General features: G+C 40.7%; 1 protein-coding gene across 19 annotated transcripts in view; it reads left to right on the top strand.

Moving 5' to 3' along the window:
* LOC129172466 (neurexin-3b) overlaps positions 1–24,549 on the top strand; it is a 296,454-nt gene that overhangs the window by 172,776 nt on the left and 99,129 nt on the right. Inside the window, exon 1 of one of the 19 annotated variants that reach the window (XM_054762218.1) lies at positions 6,206–6,923. The exons of 17 other annotated variants lie outside the window; for them this stretch is intronic. In XM_054762218.1, coding sequence (XP_054618193.1) covers positions 6,680–6,923 — 244 coding nt within the window. In that variant the 5' untranslated portion in view covers positions 6,206–6,679. Of the gene's footprint in view, positions 1–6,205; positions 6,924–24,549 lie in introns of those variants that run through there. One more of the 19 variants, XM_054762217.1, reaches the window with a different exon arrangement.

A 24,549-nucleotide genomic window follows, 5' to 3' on the forward strand; every position in this document is an offset into this window, starting at 1 on the left:
CTTGGCCAGAACTATTTAGATGAGTCCAGAGAAATGTGGCGGTGCTGATTGGCTGCGTGCCTGACAATCTGTACAACACAACAGTGTTAAGACGGACAAAGTTTTGGGTTTTTTTTTGGTTTTGTTTTGTTTTTTTGCTTGTGGGCTCCCCCTATAGTTCTGAAGTGTAGTTGGATTTCACTTGACTGGAGTGAATGGTGACCTTCGTTAATAGCATCCACACTGACCTCCTCCTCTTCATTAGTGTCTTGCTCCTCCAGTCTCTTTGTAAGTTGTTTTTGTCCTTGCTCACGCCACCTCATGATGTCCTGCTGTGTGTTTTGTCCTCCTTTTATAACTTATTCATTTCATTCGCTGCGTTTTTAAGCTTTCAAACAAACGCCCGTGTTTCAATTGCAGCGTGTCAGTTTTGGTTTTATGATTCATTCATTATTAAGAGTGTCAGAGTGCAGGTGTGTGTGGTGGATTGGATTACTGCACCTTAGTGGTCAGGGGAAGAGTGTGCACGTGCGTGCGTGCACGCATGTTGCAGATGTGGTTCGACACAATCGTCTGAGATATCCTGCATTTTTAGTAGTCCTCCAAATGTGTCATCGAGGAATCAATGATTCATCAATTATCCAATTAATTGACAACTATTTTGGTATTTGATTATTTGTTGTTTGGTCTGGAAAAAATATAAATATCCTTTGATATTAGCCCCTAAAATGTGAATATTTTTTAATTTCCTTAGTCATTCTTGAAAGCAAACCTATTATATCTATTATATCTATCTATATCTATTATACCTATTTCAGGCAAAATAAGATATTTACACACATCAGCTTTGCCTTTGGAAGACAGCGATTGACATTGCTGCCTCTTTTCTGACCAAACCGCTGTTTGTGTTTAGTTCATATTTGTTTTGGTACGCCAAGGGTGTAACCAATTACTCAATTAATCGAGTAAGAAAATAATTAGTTTAATAATTAGTTGCAGCCCTAATACACGGTGGATCCCCGCATATTACAATTTAGCATCACAAACCTGTAAATTTGCATATTTTTGGTCCCAAAATTGTTTAAATTAATTTATTTTCCAAAAATAGGCCTTTTTATTTTTTTTTTTCCACAGAAAACATTTGTCTATAATAATTTATAAATACTTGGTAAAATGTGCACAATACATGAAAGGCCACAATTTTTACATTTGTCTTTATGCTTCACCAATAATGTTTTTTCGGCAAGGGTCAATATTTCGCACTTTGTTTGGCTGTCCTCGAATGCACCATAGTTCCATAGCTGTGTGACGCAAACGTTTGTTTGGCTCCGGCCTCAAAACTTACAGCAAGGTCAACACAAGTTAATAGATTATCGTAAGTCGTTACTGCAATTACAACCGGTAAGCAGCAGCTAGCCTGCTAGCCTCTCGCGCTAGCCTGACAATTAAGCTAAAGGCTGCACCATGTCCCCAATTCAATCTGTCCATCGCCCCTCTCACATTGTCATTCATTAGTGGTGAGCACCTGTACATTTTACACTTCAAATGTGTTGAATAAGTGTGTGAGGCACATTTAGGGCTTAAACCCGGATTGTGTTACGAGTGAACAATTGCAGCTGAGGAGCGAGGGGAGGGTTGTGGAGCTGAATCGAATCTAATAATTCCAACATTCAGTGGAACAGTGTTGATCCGAAATCGGGAGAAGATCGACGTCAAGCTAGCAGGAAGGGTTATGTGGGGGCGATGGGATACAACAGATGTTTTTAGAGGTGTATCAATTACTTGCCACTCGCTGGTGGTCCCGGACCGTAACCCCCGTGAAAAGCAGGGATTTGCTGTATATTATTCACACTGATGACTCGTATGCTGAAGTTAATTGAATTAAGTGTTATTTTAATCCTTCCTCACTGTGTACCCACTGCCTCTGTGCCACTAAGATGCTTTGCACTCATTCGCCACAGTGTAGGACAAGCCAAACAGACTTAATCTGTCACACCGACACATGGCCCAGTGTAAGGCACTAATTAGCCCTGATCCTGATGAGGGTTCTTTACAAGTGTACCGACGCCGCACTGCCAAGATTCTTTTTGGTTGGTAAGGAAATATAAAGGCATGCCAGTTACGGAGTCAATGGGCGGACGTGAGCCTTCCTGCATGGTGGCAAGCACACTCTTGTTGGTGGGAGGGCGTGCTGTGAAATGAAGATAATTGCATTGTGTAATTGACTTTAGGTGTGAAGGTGACGTCGAAACTCTGTAACTTGATTCTTGTTGTTAGATGTATACAATATATGATTGCTGGCTGGAATTAACGGAATTCTGGATGAGTGCTCCAGCATTGCAGATTCCCTGACACATAGCAATCCTTCCAAGCCAAGATTGGCAGATTCGATCAGTGGTATTATACAATTTCGGGGCTGTTCGACAGTTTTGATGATACTGCTTTTTTTGATCGCCATTATCTTAAAATCATGCTTAAAAGCATCACAGCTCCTTCTGTTATTTGCTATCTTGCCCAACCATTGAACCACTTTTTTTTTTAGAATGGGTCTCTTTTGCAGCTTCATCTCAATCGGTTAGTGGTGTGTGTATGTCTGTGTGTGTGTGTGTGTGTGTGTGTGTGCGTGCGTGTGTGTGGGTGAGAGACTGACTGACAGAAAGAAAAACTGGCTCTTAGGGAGAAGTCGTCGGGCGCCACCTGTTGCTTTGTGTTACGTTACAGTGATCAGCAGGATAACGTAGGAGCGTAGTAAACATTAGCGGCAGCTCTGCTAGCCCGTAGGACCTCCCGATATGTCTGTGAATTACTTGAAAGAAGTAATCGGCCTCCTCGGCTGCTAATTATCGGTATCGGTCCTGACAAACTCTTATCGCCAGCCCCTAAATATGAGATGACCTTAAACACACACAATAAAAAATCCAATGTACTACAATGCTTGTCCAGTAATTATTGTGTAGTGCAATGTCGTGGTTCCCAAACTTTTCGCAGTGCCACACACCTTCAGAAATTTGACCTGCAGTCGTATTCCGCCTACTGCTCGCACACTTAAGACGTCAACCACAACGAGCAAACAAACCATCCTTCTCATCCTCCTAAATGAATTAGTATGTGCATTATTATATTTAATTATGTAATAAGTGAATGTATTTTAATTCAATGTAATCATATGAGAACTATTATATATAATCATCATAGAACACACAAAGAACAATGAACTTCATGTTTGTCTGCTTTCTTCTGCACTGTACTCCCTGCACTGTGCAGGCAGTGTTCACATGATGAGTCGTTCGAGTGCACTGCGTAACTTTGAGTGGTAGGCTTTCAGAAACCAATGTAGTCAATGCAGTTTTTTTGTGTTTTGAATTCATCTACCCACTATAGCAATTTGCACACCCTTGAGGTACGCACACATCATTTTGGGAACATGGTGGGGTGTATAGTATTTCAATTGTGCAATAAGGGATTAAAATAGTAATAATCAGTTGCAAAAATTCAGAATTCAAAATCCAATGAAGGAAAAACTGTAGTGAAGACTTTGCCAATGCTAATCTCCCTTCCTTTTGTCATTGTTTTGCATGTGTAAACATTGTCCATCCTATCTTGACATTGATTGTAAATATAGTAAAGTGCAAGGAGGTTTCCACGGTGTAATTTGCTGTAGCTCACCACATATTAAAACCAAATGTGGTTACCTCACCCACTTCTTTTTTTAATATAGGTTTAATTACAGTCCTCAGGCAGAAAAACCCCATCCTCTATTGCACGGTCTGAGAAGATGCCGTGCATTGTGGGCATTGTGGATATTTTCAGTGATAAATGCATGAACACAACTGCTAGTGTTTGCAAATGTTGACTGCGCTGCATGAATATTCTCAGATGCTGCTGCCTTTTTACACGGATCACTGGATGTCAGAATGCCCTCTTTCCTCTGTCGCTCATTTGCCCATGAAACATTATCCCTGTGTTCTCTGCTCGCAACAAGCGCCGCAATTACTGTGCCTGTGGGTGTCTCTGATAAGAGTCCTCTCTGAAATAAATAACAGCACGGAGCACGCTGACAAACGCAGAGGAACTGTATCGAACTTGAGATTTGATGAGGCAAAGCATGGAGGGTTTGCCTCCTTTCAGCATACAATACATCTGCTAAGCCCATCATCTCATCAGTGGCATTGCAACCACACTGTACAAGAATCCGCTCTTATTAATGCAACTTTTACTGCACTGCACTGACTCAGTACTGAGGTCATATATTGTACATGGTTGTACGTAAACCACTACAATCACACATTTGCTTAACAGGTCACAGTGTCCGATTTTACTCCATAGTATTAACTTGCTGTAGCAGTCCGTGCTCTTGCTACCCTCCTCTTGAATAAAAACGGGGGACTGGAGGAAGCCAAAGTGCTAGTTGCCAAAGACATCAAGGAACTGGATGAATATGGAAGACTATCTCGACTACAAGGAAATACAACTCTCAAAGATTTGCTGCAGCTTGACGCCATCAACAATCGACTAATGCTCTAACAACTCAGATTCTGCTCAATGCAACGATATCAATAAATACATTTCATTCACTTAGTAGCCGGTAAGTTAATAATTCATCTAGAAATAACTCTTGAATGGTGAAATTAACTCAAATATTTACTCAAGTCTTTATATATTTATTTTATTTATTTATTTATTTTATTTTGTTTTATATTTTTCTTATTTGTCTCATTTAATGTCCCCAATTATCTAACTTATCTATTTTCTATATTTTTGTTAATTTATATATATATATTTTACACTTATCTGTACATGAATACAAAATTCCCATTTTATTATTTTCAGAAAATTTGATCAAATCTTATTTTATCCTGTAGTGGCTTTCTTCTCAGTTCTTGGGACTGCCTTGCAATCAGAGAAGTAGTCAATGATCACACTTTATTTTTATTGTATGGATAAAAAAAATCAAAGGAATATACAGTACAGTACATGGCAAACGTTTGGACACACCTTCTCATTCAAGGTGTTTCCTTTATTTTCATGACTATTTACACTGTACATTCTCTAAGCTATGAATGAACATGTGTAAAGTGTGAAGTTACTCTAAAAATGCATTATATTTTAGACATATATTTTATGTCTTATACTGTATATATTTTGGTAGCCCTGCAAACCCTTGTTGTTCTCTCAATGAGCTTCATGAGTTGGGTTGGGGCCATGGGGTTCCTTGAGGAAGTTGGACAAAGACACCATAATAATAATAATAATAATATATTTTATTTGTATAGCGCTTTTCAGGATATTCAAAAACGCTTTACAAGGGAAGATGAAAACAGTACAAAGCTAAATAACAAAAAGAACAGAAAGGAACATTAAAATACAACAAACAGAACAGGAAACAAAACATAGCAAAGCAAAGCAGGAATGTATAAAAAGTTAACACATGTGGTGACGTAAATACAGTGTTTTTGTTGTGTGTCAACACTAAAATCCATGCAAATGCTGCTGTGCGCTTCACCGTATTGCAAAAGCGTCTAAAAATGTCTTTTTAGGGTTTTTTTCAGATCTGTGGGTCATTAAAATGGAAAACACTGGAATGCTGATTCCTTGTGCCAAAGGCATGAACAGTATGTGTGTTTGGTCTCCATATAAACAACAATCCTCTGGAACAGGCTTAAATATTGACAGATGAGGGCCTCAGCAACCTTTTTTTTTTTCCCCCCCAACTGTCATTTTTATTTGAGTCAGAAGAGATTGCAAGCTTCTCAAGATGCACTAAATCTGTTGCTGTGTGAATAATGCATGTGTTTTGTGTAGCTTAGTTCCAATAAGCCTTTCAAATCCATCAAAACAAAGATGTAGAGTGGAGGTCGCATGCTGTCATGAAGCGACACCGTGTGTATACCTCAAGCAGTGTTTGGAATAAGCTTCGGGGGAACATTATAGTTTTTACCTATTTTTTTTTCCTCTTGGGACAAAGGGTAGCCCACTCCTCTGCGGTGGCTTCCTACTGCCCTGATTGGCTCGCATCTTCAAGTAGGGTTCACAAAGGCTGCCCCCCCCCCCCCCCGCCCCCCCCCCCCCCCACACACACACACACACACACTCGCTCTCTGCCCCATCATGTTTGCTTAGTTTCACCTGAGCGCTCTGTTATCCTCCACTCACATCTCGCTCAATCCTCCTCCTCCTCCCCCGTTTTGTGTCATCTCTTTTTGGAGTGGAGTTCAGGTATCGAGCCCAAACTTGATAGCTAAACTGTAGTCCCAGCATGTTGCCGCGGAGACGGGAGAGACAAAAAGCTTGACAGTTTGTTGGAGTGTGTGGAGCTCCCCATCTCTCTCTCTCTCTCTTTCCTTCTCTCCCTCCTCCACGGTCTCGCTGTGTGATATCAGTGACTGTACAGTGGAGCAGTGCAGTGGCGAATTGAGGCGGGCAGAAAGCTCGATTTACCTTCCTCCTGCTCCTCAGTCCGCCTGCAGGTGAAGAAGGGAGCACAGCGACATGTTCCAGGTGTCGCGAGTGGCTATATGATTCCATCACCAGAGAAAGTAAGGATTTTACTTGAAGCTGACATAAGAGATCTGCTTTTGAAGTGGAGTCTTCATTTTGTTTGGAGGGACAACATTTCTTTCCGCCGCTGGATCTTGGCGACAAAAAGGGTCTTCTTGAATATCTTTTTTCACATCTTTTAAAAACCCAGTCGGGGTGAGCCATGCTCCCCAAAGGAAAGGCTCAGGAGAGCCGCATGTTTTGGATGTCGCTTTGGGCGGTGGGATGGACAGTGCTCGGCTCAGCTTTTGGCGCCTCGGACCTCCATCTCCTGTCTCCTGCACCTGGACCCCCCCAGCCCCCTCCGCTCCCGCAGCCAGAGTACTCACAGGGCTCTCAAGGGTCCAGGTACCATCAACCACCTGTGTCCATATATCGATCACCGGCCTCACTACGGTCGGGACATGGTGAGTCCTGTCACCATTTCTTCCCCCTCTCTCGCTCCTTCCTTATGCTTTCCATTTTCCTATTTAATATCTTTAGCGGTCCTCTTTCGCCTGCTCCTTGCTGTAGTTGACAGCAGCTCCACATCACGGAGCCGTGCATCATTTGACTTCATATGCTTAATTACCCGTGAGAGCATCTGAGGAGCAAAACTCACACTGTGACTTTATCAACCACCCAGCTTCCCTGTAGCACATATTCATGCAGTTATAGCTCAGTCAAACAATATCAATGTCATTTGTTGTGCATTTTTCCAACACGGTGATCAAATTCCATCTCATTATCGATTTTTGTTTTGTTGGTAGTAATGTGAGCTGTTTGCAGTGTAAGCGGCAACAAAGCCAGATAGAGGAGCGTTACTAACAGTACAAAGTCGTTTCTGTTCAGCAACACCAACATATAATTAGGAATCGATGTGTTTCGCTATGGCTCCCAATTGATTAATTGCGTTCAATAAATCTTTTGCATTATATCGCACGGCACAGAAAATGAACATTTTTATGATATTGTGGAACATTTTGATAACATTGCGTGAGTGATTGTATTTAGTCTAATATTTCATAGAGAAGGGAGCCCCTAATGTTAAAGACAGTTTGATCCAGGAAGCGGGTTGCCTTCAGGTTTTCCCATGGGAAATACTCAATGAATCCACTCCAGGGTCAAAATGTCACCATCAGGCTTTATGTGATGTAATGTTGGTCTGGAGCAGTTGAATTTACTTGTTAATGTTGGAGTGGCAGTAGCTCAGTCCGGAAGGGTGATATTTTGAGTCCCAATAGAATATGTTGCAAGTAGTTGTTGTCGAGATGCTAGTCTGCTTAGAGACTACTACCAAGGTGCCCTTGAGCCAGACGCTGGACCACCCGCCCACACGATTCTAAGCTCGGGGGCGCAGTCACCATTTTCCTCGCCCCCTCAATTTGACATCTGCATTCCTGCTGGTCCTGTGGTGTGAAGCACAATACAGTAGATATCACATATAATCAGTCTAATACGTTCAAATAAAACTGTCAAAATACAACTAAATGGTAAATGGGCTTCTGCGTGTGTAGCGCTTTTCTACTTTCAAGGTACTCAAAGCTCTTTGATGCCATCACGTCATTCATGTGATAATGCAGGAGCAACTGGGGGTTCAGTATCTTTCTCAATGATACTTTCACGTGGGGGACTGATGATCGAACTAGCAACCACCAAGTTGAAAGGCACGCCACCTCCATAGAACTTTAGGCGTGCAGTGGATCCCCACACATTCACAACCCCACAAATTACCGCAAATTCTCCGAAAATAGGACGTCTTTTTCAAAGAAAACATCTTTCACCATAGGTCGGTAATAATTTATAAATATGTGATAATACAGGTAAAATGTACAGCATACATGTACCACTGGTAAAAAGTACACATTTTTTACATTTGTCTTTATACTACACTGACAATGTTTTTTGTCAAGCGTTGAGATTTTGCACATTGTTTGGCGGTTCTGGATGCACCAGTTGCATGCTGAGACACAAAAGTTTGTTTGGCTCTTGGCATTGATCATCTTCAATTATCATTCATTACTGGTGAGTACCGATACCTTTTATACTTTAAATGTGTTTCATAAATGTGTCAGGCATATTTAGGGCTTAAACCTGGGTTGTGTTTTGAGTGAACAACAGCAATTGAAGAGAGAGGGTGAGGATTTCTGGAGATTAATCTAATCTAATAATTACACCATTTATTGCACATGTTGATCCGAAATCAGAGAAGAAAGCCAACATCAGAGTAGAAGGAGGGTTTAGAGAGTGTGTCAAAAATAGACATTTTTATTATTTTTTTTATCAATTACTCACGGTTTTTTACCACTCGCTGGTGGTGCCGGATAGTAACTCTCCCAAAATGATGATTCTCATGTGCCTCAGGCATTTAATGTGATGACGTGCATGATGACAGGTTTTGAATGTGAGTAGTCTTGCTTTTTCCTCAAGTTCTTTTATTGGTGACAACTTTTCTTTTCGTAAAAGCAACCAAAGAAAAAGCATTACACATGAATCATTTAATGGGATTGGGTTTGCAAGCTTTTCCTAAAACGTTGGTCCAATTCCAAATTGGAGCATTTCACTCTAGAGGTTCATATTTTAATACCGAAAACATAAAATAACAGGTTTCATTGATATTGGACCTTTGAATTAATATTTGACAATTTGTGTCACATCGGATTAGTTGATTGATTGGTTGTTCTTTACGACATTGATATTACTTTTTTTTTTTTTTTTTTGTACACTTGAAGGGCTCATCTTTAGGATGTTTGAGCACCATTGGAGCAAATGAGCCTGACAGGCCGTGCAGGCTGAGGGAGAGGATCTGCATTGCTAATGTGCAGTGTGCCCAGCTTTAAGATCGTGGATGAAATAACAGCTTGTCCGAACTATCCCAACTACTTCGAAACGCCGCTATTTTAGATTTGGTTAGGGTGGGTCTGGACAAATGCATATGTGTGTTTCTTATAAACACACGTCAGCAGCAACAGATAAGCTCTGCTTTGCATGAATTTACCAAGCCGTTGCACCTATACAGTACAGCAGGGCCATGCTGATGCTCACTTACGCGTACACGTTTACCTTGCCTTTTGCACACGTGGAAGCCCAGTGCATGTTCATTTGTGAACACACATCCACATGATTGTTTGTAAGATGTTTAGTAGAGACATTGACAAGAAATAGTGTAGGTATTCATAAATAAAACAATTTCATGCTTCTTTAGGCATGAATATCCAGGAACAGATTATACAAATTGCTGTTTATTTCCAGGCTTACACCCTCTCCTGGTAGTCACGGTATAAAAAGGCACTGCATGTAAAAAGAAGCGATTTAACAGTTTATAATATTTATGTTGTAGGCAGAATGCCAGCAGTATAATATACAGGGTGTCCACATTAACACTCCCTGATTTCGCAATATTATGATATCTAAACTAGTTAAGATGCATTGATAAAATTGTGACTTATTCTCAAACAAGAGTTCATTCTTTTTTTTTTCTTTTCCACCATCAGTCTCTGAGGAAGTTATTGATCGAGTAAGAACATTCATGCCGGGCCCCAGGAAGTCAATATGGAGAGCTAGCTGAGAGTTCCGCCTCCCCAAAAGCACAAATTTTCACCCATAAAGCTGCAACTAATCCAAAAACTGCACCCGCAAGAGAAAGGAGTGCGATTAGAATTGTGAGATAACATCCAGCAGTTAATGAAAGATAATGATAACCTGCCCATCAGAAATCATTTTCAGTGATGAGGCGACATTTCACTTGAACGGCAAAGTCAATAGGCATAATGTGTGGACATGGGGGCTTGAAAATCCGCACACTACCCAGTAAATTGAGAGAGACAAAAGTATGAGAGGAGACTGTTACTGCTCAAAATGACTTGGGGATACTGACCAACTGGATGTTTCCACCACTCGCTACTGGCATCTCACTGTCAGGAGATTTCTCAATGAGCACCTGCCAAACAGATGGATTGGTCGTGCTGGATGAGACGATCATGGGTCACCGGACCTACAGTATCTCTATTTGGCTTCTTTCTTTGGAGCAGTGGTTCTCAACTGGCTTGGCTGCGGAACCCACCATCACCCCTCAATGACAAAGTTCAGTTTGTCACCCTCGGGGACCCCTAACTGGGAGCCCCAAGCAGTTTGTGAACAGTGTGAACTGAACAGTCACTGTGTGTGACAATACCGATGGCCGAGTTAACGTTCTTTATGTTTTCCGAGCTTATCTGGCATTTTCATTGGAGTAAAAACTATAAGGGTGTCACAGGATCTCATGCCACAAGAGCTCATGAGATTAAAACGTAACAAGTTCTTGTTCAGGAAAAAAAAGTCTTTTGGGTACTCGGGCTGGGACGATAATAAACAAATAAATTAGCCACACAGTAAATGAAAATGAAACCGGCCTTAATACATTGCCATGCGCGTGCTTGTCCCTTTCCCTTGTCTCCGGTCTCCAAACAGGCAGGAAGAAGCTTCGTTCTTTGCATTGGTTTCAGCACCATTGTGGGTTTGTTGCACAGAACAACATGAACAGAGTCAGTCCTTTCGTCATACAGTCTCTGTGGCTGGAGACGGGGCCGCTGGCATACACACAGAGTGCAGCAAAGTGTAACAGTAAAAATTAAATTACTAGATTGCAATATATTGTCCGATTCTGTATTTTTTTAATTCCACCTTTATGTTTTTAGTGTTCTCTCGTCTCATAGACACAACCTCATGAATCGTCGCGTCTCGTGAAATGAGTGTTTCGTGACACCCCTAGTAAACAGTCTGTCACTTTCTAGCCAGTGAAACAACTCAGTCATAGACACTACGTAGAAACGTGTACTTAGTGCACTTTGAAGAGGTTTGATGTGGTGAAATGGCATTCCCACCTGTGTTAAAGTACTCCCATTCGTACAAAAGTAATACTCCTAAATCCCCACCCTTTCGCCGCCACTGTAAAACATTCATAGTGAAATATGCTAACTCTGACACTCATGCATTTACCCTTAGTATAAAAAGGGCATGAGCCGTAATTCATTTTTCACACTCTGACAATGAAATCACTACAAATTGCAGCTTCTGTTCCCTCCCAACGGGCTCCGTAGCTTGTAGGGGTTACACCGCTTTGTGTTGTCTCAGCACTTATGGAAAAGGAATTTAAAAGTCTTGCGTGGAATGTATTTGTTTTGCTGCTGTGTGCCGCATAATCACATATCCTATTTGTGGCATATATATTATGAATTATCCCACTGAAGCCGGGAGTGTCGTCTACTTTAAAGGTGCAAGTCCACCAATGTGCATTACACAGCACACTTGTGATGGATGGATCTTAAACCGACATCTGTGGACTTTTTGGATTTGAATACATTACCACGCTACCATGTGCACCTCCTTCCACAACCTCCTTGTGCTGGAAGGACAGCAAATCAATAGGAGGAGCTGTTTTGGTGGCTTAATTATGTTGCCGTTTAAGGTTTTTGCCTTCGTCGCTGACTTTTTTTTTTTTTTTTTTTTTTTTACCCTTCCAGGCTTAGGTGTTTTATCTTGTGGAAAGCATGTGCAGTTTGTCAGGCTGCCAGCGAGAAGAGGGAGGAGGAAAGCATATTACCTTAATGTTGAGATCCTTCCCAGCTTTATTTTCTTTTATAGCATAGCAAGAAACCTTTCCTTGTAGTAGTATCAGCACCGAGCATGCTGTTGCAATAAAATTGTAAAATTGCACATTCATTCATTTACTCCTGAATTCACACAGGGAAATAGTCTAGATGCAACCTACTGTAACATCTCTGCTTTGGTGAACTTACAGTAACTTTGACATCCCATGTGTATCGTGCAATGAGGGTGCAAGTGCTAAGGATTCACTGTTTGAGTTTGTGTGCAAAAAATGATAAATTCTTGTATCAATTATGTTCTCAGCTTTAGCTGTGACTTCCTAATTATCTTCATCTCATCTTTATTCATTCATTCATTCATTCATTCATTTTCTATACCGCTTAATCCTCACTAGGGTCGCGGGGGTATGCTGGAGACTATCCCAGCTGACTTTGGGCATTCATCTATTTAATTACTCATTAATATTACTATTATACATTATAGTCATTACCAGACCCTTTTTTTCAAGACATTTTTTTTTCCCCTAATCATGCCACTGTGTGAAATACCAACTACTCGTAATTCCAATACAAATATATATCATATTTCTTACCTGCTTGATTGACAGGATTTTGTGTCATACATGTTTGTAAAAAATAAAAGGAAAAACAAGCAAAAAAAGTGTAATGTAAGGACAAAAACTTTACACTAATAGTGAAAACGCTTTGTCCAAAATAACGGAGATGCAGGCTGTTTTTATTTTTTATTTTAAAAAAAAGTATTTGCATATTTACATTGTTGGTTTAGTTGGTTTAGAAGATGCAAAAGTGGCCACCGCATCCTTTTGATCTTTTAGTACGTGGCCCGCGGTGGAACGCAGTTTGAACACACCTGGGTTAGTATATATGTACAGGTTAGGAGGGTTCCTGGTTGAAAGCAGCAATCACATTTCTGGGAATGCAAGCATGAAAGGGACTCATTTACGATATGTTGTCGTTTCTTGTGTGCACACGTTTAGGCACTTCTTGAATTTCTCTTACGCACCCAACATTTATCTCTACGGAAAATAGTTGTACAGGTGGATTAATCAGCCATGGCTCCATAAAGACGCTGACAAAACCTCTAGAGATCAGACGGGAAGAAGTCATAAATCGTGTTTGATGGGATCCGCGGTGACATCATGAGGTGAAGTAACTGTTGACTCCGCTGCCCTCGCGGCCTTTCAGTGACTTCAATCTGAGCTCATTATTGTCTCCATCACCACAGGTGGCAGGAGCTCAGACCGCTCATTTCTGTCATTCATACCCATCTGTCGCCGTGTGACATCACGGGGCGGAGTCGGTCTGGTTTATAGTAGCCGCTGGGATATTATTAGCATTTGCTCTGAACACTGTCACAGTGACCTTGAGGCCCGCCTCCTTCACTCTCACATCACTCTCCAGAAGGCATGTGACGGCAGTCATTAGCGCCTCACTAATTGATTCTTGATTCCATTTGAAGGGCTATTGACAGCAGGATGAAGCACCTTCATGGACAATGATTTGCTAGTTTTATGTCCCCCTGAGGCTTGGTAGGCTGCTTTAGTGGCACCGGCAGGAGAAAATCCATTTAACAAATGTATTAAAGTAAAAAAAAAGTATTTAGTGTGTAAGTAGTTGCACTGGACTTGTTGTGTATGAAAGAATGTCTGTTTGGACAGATGTCAAAAGTGTTCTCATTGCTTATTTCTCACCCACAGCCAACAGGTAATGTATGCTCTGAAAACGTGTTTACAACCAAGCAAATATTACATTTGCAATCCTTTCTGTCTTGCCCTAGCAGCACCTGACATAGCTGTCATATCTGCCAATTTAGGAAAATTACTCTTATTATGACAAAGTGTGAGAACAAAGCAGTATTGTAAAAAAAAAAAAAAGTACATAGAGTCTACAAACAAGAATGAACTGGAGAAATATTTAGGGAGAGTCAACAGAGTGATGGCAGAGAAGGCCATAGGAATACAAGGAGTCTCCGAGAATTCTAACCCACTCCGCTCGGAGCTGAAGTAGCTAATGGGCTTGCCCCGGACTGACTGACTGGATATTGCGCTGGGATTTTTGGAAGTCCCTCAGCAAACCGTCAGAGCTTGCTGAGAGGCTCCATGGCCGGCTGGAAACGTGATATCATTTTGCTAGCACCACTAACACAGACACACAAAGGGCACAAGAGAGGCAAAGTGCAGGGAAGTAGACCAGGCAGGCATCTTTGACAGCGACTAAGAATACATTACCATGGGAGACACAATCGCGCTCTCTAGCCTTGAAATTCCTCATTGGCAGGTTCAAACTGATGTCAAACACATGTGGCAGGCTAGACAATGGATGATCGCGTACAGAGGATGTAGGTGTGGTTTAGATGCATGTAAGTGAAAATAAGAGGCAGTTTTTATCAGATCTGGACATTTCTTCAGTCAGTAACCGCATGCTGAGACACAGAAAATGGGGTGGGTTTAAATAAGTTCTCTTTCTTCCTACTCCTTTTCAAATGTATTTGAATTCTGATTTAATTTAACCCTTTTTGGTACAGTTATTTTATTTTTTGGCCTCATGTATTAACACATCACAGTTATCCTTCGTTACATTGCGGTTCGAGCATTGTTTTAAAAAAAATATTAATAAATGATGGCTGTTTCGTTGCGTTCTATTATGTCCCTGCAGTGTTCCCGTAGCCTGCGCAATGTGGTGTACACGAAGAATAATAGGAGTGTAGGGGTGACTTGGTTTAGAGTGCACTTAGTGAATATTGGCATTCTGCACAATGATATACTGTAGTCGCCGCTCATTTATCGTGTTTAATCGGTTACAGACCTGACCGTGATAAGCGAATATACGCAAAGTAGGATCCAATAATATTAAATGCAGTATATCAGTACTTATGGCATAGGAAACCTCTTTACAACCTTCTAAATACTGTTTTTAACATTAGAGCTCTCTAGACATTAAATAACACCCTGTAGTCACCTTTCTATTTGTATTTATAATCATAGAAAATAAGACATAAATAAGGCATAAATAAGATAATATAGACTTATGGGTTAGCAGTTCATTGTTTTTTTCAAGACAACATACTTCCTGCGGTGGCTACTGTCTCAGTGTACTGTAATGGCAGCTTTAAATGGCTTTACGCTCGTATTACCCAATATAGTAGACATAATACAAGTAAATAAGCCATTTAAGGCAATACAACTCCTGCTTGTTTGTGTCACAGTAAATGTGCTCCCTACGGGACTTTAGTGGCGGGCGGACAGATGTGTGAAAGACAGTAAGTGATGTCAGCGGTTCTAGCTTGTCGTGGGTTATGGTCCCAACAGTAGCCTGTGTTGTTGTTATTTTGATTATTATGTTACTATTATTGTGCCAGTTGTGAGATGATATAAACCTGCAATAAATGCCTGTTCAGGCAATCACATCTGGTGCTCACTGAACAATTACTGACACCTGGTGGCCAATCTTGAATACTGCATTCACAATTGCAATGCGTCTTCTGCCTTTAGTTCACTTAATTAGTTCTTTGTATACTTGAAAATGCTTCATTTAGGCCAAGAACAAGTACAATTTGCTTAAATATATATATATATTTTTTTACTAATAGGCTGTATTCAACAACATGATTTTTCTTTTTTTTTTAAAGCGCAATAGAGTGAGGCCATGGTATTCGAAACGTGATGTAGCAAGGGACAACGGTATTTTAGAATAGGTGGGGAACAGTTTTGGGAAGACCCTTTTCTGTTCTAGCATACTTGGATGAGTTTGGAGTTGAAGAACTTTGCATGGAACCTTTCTTGGATGAACTGAGCAGGGATGGTGAGCCCACACTCCAACCAAATGTAGAACGTCCGAATAATCTGTTTTTGAATACATACAGAGTATTCCGTTACACTTCTTACCATAACATCACCATACTATTCCCCCGAAAATATGTACTAAACACCCCATGATGCAACTCTCGCTGTATACAAAAGGATGGCCAAAAAACACACCTACTGTGATGCACGTGCTATTTTTCTGACAGATACTACACGATGACAACACCGTAGGTTGCCCTAATTTGTTCATTTGACTGTATATGCCAGAAAAAGGAGGACGAGTAAATCATCCCCAGTAACAGGATGAAAGTGCAAGCAGCATATCTGAGTGAGATTGATTCATGTTTATTACGCTGTGTATATATAAGTCAGTGTGTGTGCAGGGGGGTAGGAGTGGGTGTTTCCTTGATTTGATTGAACAAGTGCTCAAAACCAGGCCAAGAGATTAATCACAACACCGATACCATGCCAAATTATTATCTCTATTGCTGTATCTAAGATGCTGATGTGTGTGTGTTAGCGTTTTGAACAGAAGAGCCGATTAGTGCGCTTCATATTTAGTGTTTCCAGATGATGTGCTCCATTATCAACAGAACAGAGACACGTGTGTGTGTTTGTGTGTGTGTGTGTGTGTGTGTGCATAATGTGTGTATATTTGTGGCGGTAATCTCCTTGTGAGATTGGTTATGGAGGAGTGCGACCGAGATGACACATGTCTTCATGTCATCGCAGTTAATGCAAACATGCTGCCGGTGCTGCATCTGCTCCAGAGTGACTCACTCCACGCAACTCTTCTGTCCGTCACTCACATAAACTCATGCTTCACTCGGTGTTGTAGACTAGAGGATACCGTCTCACACACACATGCACACACAAAGCATGCGACCGACCTCCAATGATGCCCAACTTTATCCCAACCTTCCTACTCTCCATCTCCCTCCTCCACTCCTTGTAATTGATTCTGCCACTGTGGCTGTCCTAAAGCGGCAAATCGTATGTCCTTCTCCTGTGCCCTTATCACTGCGTAATTTGCACAATCTTCAGTGAAAAGCCAACCTTCAGCGTTGGGAAATCATTTTCAAATCATACTTGGTGTTGCAAAACAAAAGAAAAAGCTGGCTTGAGCAATTATTTAGCAATTTAGCAATTATTTACTACACCCGCCAGATTTGTAATGAAATATACAGTGGTACAGCTTCAAATGTAGGGGTTTGAAAACCAAGACTGTGGTCTGTAGACTGTATTGACACTTTATCTCGTAGCAATTGTTAATGTAAAAACATTTTTTTTTTTTTTAAATGAGTTGGTTAAATTTCAATACAAGAGAATATAAATGGCTGTTGTACGAAGGAGTCGCATTGAAGTTAAACTAAACGATAAACAAAGACGGAAAGAAGTAAAGTTAATGAGAAATAGACTAACTGCAGCTCAACAGTGCTCATTTTAACAGATAACCACTCTTTCATTGTAAAATTACCGCAAATCTTGTAACTCTACTGCTACTTTTTGTGTTGATGCGATGCTTTTTAAGCATAGCAAGCTGCCGAGCTAATTAGTTAGCCTCCAGTTTATTTATTCTAAACATAAGGTTTCAGACGGAGTGGGGAAGAAGGTTAAAGTAAGAAGCCAAAAACTTACCACTTCCACACAGATCGGGACAACTTTTTTTCCACTACGTCATGTCGGACATGCCATGGCTGACTCCATGCAGGGTTAAGGTAATGTAATGACATGTCTCATCAATGTAACATTACTGATGCCTAGTGACCACTATACTACATATAACTTGTCTTCTCTTGGAGGTGAGCAAAGTATTGATCTATCTTTTGACAAATGATAGGCCGTAGTGCTGGAGAAAGCACAAAAATGGCTAAGAAAAAAAGTCCCAGATGAATTGAGTTTGATAAAAACTGGCCTTAAGTAAAACTAAAATAATGTCGTTTGATAATAGCAGAAAGAATACTTATGCACAAATACGACGTGGACGTGGACTGGGTGAACGACAATATATTTATGAGGGGTCATAATAGATGCTAATATGAGCTGGAAATCTCACGTTAAAAATATAAAACATAAAGTGGCAAGAAATACCTCAATACTGAATAACGCAAAATTTGTTCTGAACCAAAAATCCCTCCATACTCTCTATTGTTCTCTGGTATCGCCATATCGAACTTATTGTGTGGCGATACGGGGAAACAAGTATAAAAGTGCACTTCACTCTCTAACTGTGCTACAAAAACGGTCAGTTAGGATAATCCATAATGCCGCTTACAGAGAACATACACACCCTTTATTTCTAAAATCAGAATCATTAAAATTTGCTGACCCGGTAAACCTTCAAACAGCTAAAATTATGCATAGAGCAAAGAATAACCTACTACCCAAAAATGTAATTCAATTCTTCTCAACTAGAGAAGAGAAATATGACCTTAGGGCAGAAACTTTACTTAAAACACTTCCATGCAAGAACAATGCTTAAGATCCTCAGCATATCAGTATGTGGAATGAAATTATGGAACGGATTGAGAAAATAATTCAGACAATGAGTGATTTCAAGAAAGACTACAGGCAGTTGGTGTTTACGAAGTATAAGGAAGAAGAGTCCTGAACGACCGTGTACATACAATGCTACTGTATGTCTAACCACGCTAACACTTACTGATAGCTTTCCGTTTCTTTGAGTACATAAGTCTGCACTCACTCATCATCCAACTATGTTTCTGTCACCTATTAACCTTTTCATCAGTTATTATTATATATTTATTATTGTTTATTAAGACTTTAATTTATTTACAGTGCTAATAAACCTTGACTCCTATTACACCACAATGTTATACTGCCTTATCATTTTCTTATGTGTTTAAAATTGGCAATTACAGTACATTTGTGAATACAGGAGGTGAACAAATGTATTGTAATTTATGTGAAACAGAGAGGGGGTAGGATTAAATAAACTTTGCTTCTTCCTACTCCTTTTTGGACATGCGGAACTGCAAATTGTACTATGTGATGTATTACAATGTAACTTGCCCGCATGTTCAAGATAAATTAAACCATTAGTCAACCCCGAACAGCAATCATCAGGCAGCAACGCTCGAACCGCTAAGTGGTGAGGGACGACTGTATTTATTTATTTTTATATTTAAATAGACGAGGTATACCTGCCCAGTTGAATAAGATGAAAAGCAGCTGCTTACAAATATTACCTTAGTAGGATAATATCAAATACAATCACAATAAACTTGTTAAATTGTGACACTGAATCCAAATTTCTGAAGCATTCGACTTGACCCATAAATAACGACAGCGTGCCTTCACGCCGTCTAATGCTCCGCAGGCTGCCTACAGTACGGGTATATTGTGTGCTATTGCTGTCCAGCGAGCAAGTGATAACACCACATTGTGCTGTGCTCCAATTGAATGGCACTGCTTATTTCCTCTGATTCATCTCTTTGGACCAACATGAAAAGAAGCTGGCAGTAGAAGGTGAAGATTACATGGTGAAAGCAGCAGAAGAGAGGACAGGCTTAGCTCAGCTCCATAAGCATGTGTACACAGCCACGTGTCACCTGAATGGAGTCAAACAACGATGCCCACACCGTGTTTGTCGTGTCGGTTAATTCCACAAACCAGCCTCAGAAGACGTCCATCTTTATAAATAGCTCAGTTTTTATCACGTTGTTTTCCCTCCCTTATCTGTCTAATGCTCTTGTTTGATTTTCTCCATCTTCAGCCAAGCTGCTTTTCTCTCCTATTTTAGCCTCCATAGCCAAAAAACAACACAACACTGGTTTAACAAAAAAATCACTTTGCATTCAATGCTTCTGAGTAATGACATCCACTTGAATTATGCTCAACAAACTTTCTTTTTTTTTTTTTTGCACTTAAATGAATATTTCCACAATGTTTTAACATTTATTGCTCTTAAAAATTAACTTGTTCCAATTCCACATTATTAGTTCCACAGGAAATGCAAGGACGTTTTCAATTCAGTTTAGTCTCCCGTTGCACGTACCGCGCTCAATTCTCTTTGCTTCTCTTCGTATTTGGTATAGTCATGTTTCACAGCTACACTGCGCAGATTTGATTGGCTGAGTGCTTTCATGTGGGATGGCTTAACTGGCATGCAATTGGTCAGTGGATTTCCAGATAGCCGATAAACCAGTACTGTGATGTTTAAAAAAGCTGTTCGTGTCAAAATAGAAGCGCCCTAATACAAATTAAAATACTTAATTTCTTGAAGATAGGTCCGGATCCCTTTAAAGGACAGCGTTTGGGTTCAGACTCGGACCGCGGCCCCCCAGTTTGTGGCCTGTAGCCATGCTGCAGGCTACAAATGCACTCAGCCACACTTGTGACAGTGTTTGAGTGAATGTAGGCAGAAGTGTGTGCAGATATTTAAGACACACAGCCGAGAGGAACTCATGCCCTGTTGTCTTCCCAAGCAGAATTGTCATCCGGTTTAGAAAGGAGCACAGCCCCAGTGATGTGCATATCAGTGCCGGTCCAGGCGGCATTTTCAAATGTCAAAACCATACGTCTATCTCCATTCAATAGCTGGATTGTATTCAATTAAATCTACTGCAGACCCCACAGAAGACAAAATAAGATTTTATTCAAGTTTTAAACCAAATTCATGCATCGTTCTCTCGTCTTACTACTTTATGGATCGTTTCAGTAATTGTTAGCGTGACTTCAAGTGACGAAGCAACATCTTATCTAACCCTTAGCTGTGAATTTGATGAGAGGACAGACGTGATTATTGGAGTCACCAGTGATCAATGAAGAGAGGAAACACTGAAGTGCTGTATTGAATCTTATCCGGTAGTTTTTGCTGATGAAGTGAAGATGCACGGTACCCAGTTAGTGCTCACGGTTTTAACATTTTTAATGTGTCCATGGTTTCCAGGACATGTCTCTGTTCGCTTTGGCACTTTTCCACTGAGAAAACCCCGGTACTTCCAAGTAAAAGCGTGCGGAGCACTGGAAACCACAGCTCGTTTGATTTTTCAGTCTCACGTCTTTGTAGCATTTGAGGTACATGGCTAGAAATGACAAAAACACGGATGCTAATGGCAGCTTGTCCAATCTAACATGTATTAAACAGGTAAGGTTTTATTGTATCCATATACTTAAAACAAATATATATTTATTTCAGTTTTGTGATTTAAATAAATAAATAAATAAATACGGGTCAATTTGACTTAAGGGGTGTTTACACTGGCAAGCATTTTGCTTCCACATTGTCCCGCAATTTGCCGTGTCATTTATTTATTTATTTATTTATTGCATGCCTGAAAAGTGTGCAGATGAGTTTGCGTACTGGACTCATAAATCACGCAGTTGGCATGCAATTTGTGACCGAAAATGGTGCGCATTGGCGCAAAATGACCACGTTCCCCCATGACTTATTTATTATACAGTACCTTGTCAAGTACTTACGTCGAGTGCATGACGATAGTACGTGCGACGTGCATTGTTCCTGAATGGGCATGCATTGTCACCAGCACTTCTTGCATCTGTGAAGCAAGCGTGGCATTATTTAATCCTGCTGTGCCCCACGTGACGCCACGCAACAGCAGGCATCCCCCCCTAGCTTCATGAATTCCTCTATTTCGAGAGAAGGAACTATCATTGACAAAAGAAAGTAGTGTATTATCTTGCAGCTGCAGAACGAGCAGGAAGGACACATAAACTAGAAGAAAGGAGGCACAGACAGTGTGAGAGAGGGAATTGCTGAGTAGAAGACATCGCTTTGGGCATCAGTCACTGACAGTATTGTTACAAATTCACAAGGAAGATCCAAGAGGCGACAGAAATTACTTGCGAATTCCCCCTAACTTGGTCCTAGAAGTAGGGGGAAGTTAACCCATTCATATGAATGAGACACGCTTTGATACGCACCGCCCGCATTGTTTAGGCATAGGTTGTGGTGCATTCACGTTGCGTTCACGACTTGTTCACGGAAATTATGCATGTGACACATTTTTGAAGATATCAGCATTTTTTTTGCACACTGACACACGGTCCTGCACAGTTTACACATACTTCACATGTTTAAGACCAATTTACTCATCGGCACGCAAAATTGCATGCCACCAAAAGCATAAGCCCAGCTTTATACTCCAGAGCGACTTATAGTGTAGAAAATACAGTTTATTCCAGTCTTCACTTTGCTTTTGCTGCCTTTTAGTCTCCTTTTCATTAAAATTGGTCTCCTGGCCATGTTCAACAGTGACCTGCTGAGGCTTGAATAAGAAAATAAGAGAACCCCGTTTTCTTCCACTGTTGTAGTCGGCCTTGATTCATGTTTCAAATGAGGTGCTAAACGAGGCATGGTTGTAACTGTTTGTACAGCCGGTGCTCTAAAGGATGTCTTCCAAATTAAGTGAAATTGGAATTGGTGTACCCATGGGTCAAGATAACACTGACGGACATCAAGTGTCGTTATCACCAGGGTCATAGCAAATATTGTCTGAGCGCAAGGATAGAGTTTTTATGGAAAACTGAGTGGAGTCCATCCATCCATAATTCATACCACTCATCTCGTGCAGGGAGCCAGCAAAGCTACCTTGTCACCCTGGAGGTGGGGTACACCCTGGACTGATGACTGATCATAGGACTGACACTATCACAGCACCTATAAGCAATTGTACTGTTTCCTGCTGGGCTCCGGTTTCAAAGATAGACGGAAAAAGATAGAAAAATAACCCCATGCGTGTTAACCTTAAAGTCCAGTGCTTTTAAACAAACCAAACTTGGCAAATCCGGCAGATTGGAGTTGACAGGTATGATGCTTTGCAACCCTCTCTCCTGTCTTGTAGGATACATTTGCTCCCATCTCAGACTACCTCCAACTGCGTGTCCTTGTGTTTCCTTAATGTGCGTTTCTGCAGGTGCGCGTCCTCACCATGCTGCTGAGTTTTGTTTTTTTCAAAGCCAAGAACTGTTTTCCTGTCACGCAGAATGCAGCCCAGCACAAGCCTGCTTAAAATCTGCACCTAAAAAAGGCTCATTTGTGCATTTTGCTAAAAGTAATCACACAATGACTGCACACAACTTACGTTTTAGCATAAACATATCTTTTTAGAGAATAATGTACCTCCAAAAACGTTTGTAGTGCAATATGACATTTTAAGAAAAAACACAATTTATAAAACATCTGTATGACTTTTATATTATGTTATATTATGTTTCTTTTTACTACCTACCTGAGGCTATGGATATGGATGAATTCCACGGAAGCATCTGTTGCTGTACTGTTTTAACCTTCTTCCAACAAGTAATGGCAAAATATAATTTTAAAAAAAAAGATCGTTAACCAACAATCAATTTGGGTTTACAACCTATTGTTAATCTCAAATATTTTCCAGCCAGAACTATCAGACTCTCAAAAGTATCCTTCAAACTGTTTTTCCAACTCATCTATGCTAGATGCTCCAGATTCGCTCCGGCTGAAATATAGAATTAATGAATATGGTGCACATCACGTTGAAGTTTCTGCAGTCCTCTAGTTAGAAACTTCTGAACAAGAGAATAAAAGGCCCACCTTGTGGTCCTTTTATCCTCCTGCACTTCTCAAATGGAGTGGATACATTCAATTTAAAGGCAAAGGTCTGGTAGAGACAGACTTGTGACTTCCATTAAGTCGTTGAGGCATGTGTGAAATATTTAGAGACCTCAAGCATTAAAGACATTTAATTATGGCGCCCAACATCGACTGAGACAAAATGATGAGAGGAGGGATAAAAAGATTTGATGGAAGAGGACGACAACCAAAAGGAGTGAAAGAGAAGGTGCCTATTGTGTGGTTTATCTGAATAATGCCGGCTGATCTGCTTGATTTGCCACATTTGTGCTTTTTAACTACCCTCAGGGTTTTAAATGGGTTTCTTGTTTTAATTATCTGTAATTTGACTGGGTTATGGAGCCCTGCTAAAGCGAGCTATCAGGAAGCAGTGGAGCCTGAAAGCGCCTGACCAATTCACATTTGAGAATGGATGGAGAAACTCACAGTAAAGCAGCATTTTCTGTGGATGCACATGGATTAAGAAAATTGCATCAACATCAGAATCTCCAAGCATCTCCAGATCAGCAGAATCTTTTTTTGTTTATTTTTAACAATTGAAAGAAAATGATGTTGCTTAAAGGGAGGCATGTCTATTCAATGGACACATTTATACGTTTGAATCCATTCATGAATAAACCATACCCCTGATTTGCCTGTGAATATTCTCATTCATCTGAGCCCCTGTCAGGGCATTGGACTGACAGAGCTCTCCTATCTAGCTCTGTTTTATCCAGTTCAACTATGGTCATCGTATGTCGTCTTTGAGCATGAACTGATGAAGCCTGCTCAAATGACAGCCAAAACACCAAGGCTAGATAGGACAGCCTTACTAGATAAGACAAAACCTAGTCTTCTAGAAGTCTTGTAGTATCTAGTCCGACTAGAGCAGTCCTAGCTAGTCTTTGAGCATGAGCTGATGAAGCCTGCTCGGAAGAGAGGTGAAACGTGAGGCTGGATGGGCACCCTGTAGCCCTGACTCTGTGTTTTTCCTGATGCAGTCCAGCAGGTCTTGTCTAATCTTTGAGCATGAACTGATGAAGCCTGCTCGGATGTGAAGTGAAATGTCCTCTGA

The sequence above is a fragment of the Dunckerocampus dactyliophorus genome, chromosome 19 (genome assembly GCF_027744805.1).
Source record: "Dunckerocampus dactyliophorus isolate RoL2022-P2 chromosome 19, RoL_Ddac_1.1, whole genome shotgun sequence".
Classification (NCBI taxonomy): domain Eukaryota; kingdom Metazoa; phylum Chordata; class Actinopteri; order Syngnathiformes; family Syngnathidae; genus Dunckerocampus; species Dunckerocampus dactyliophorus.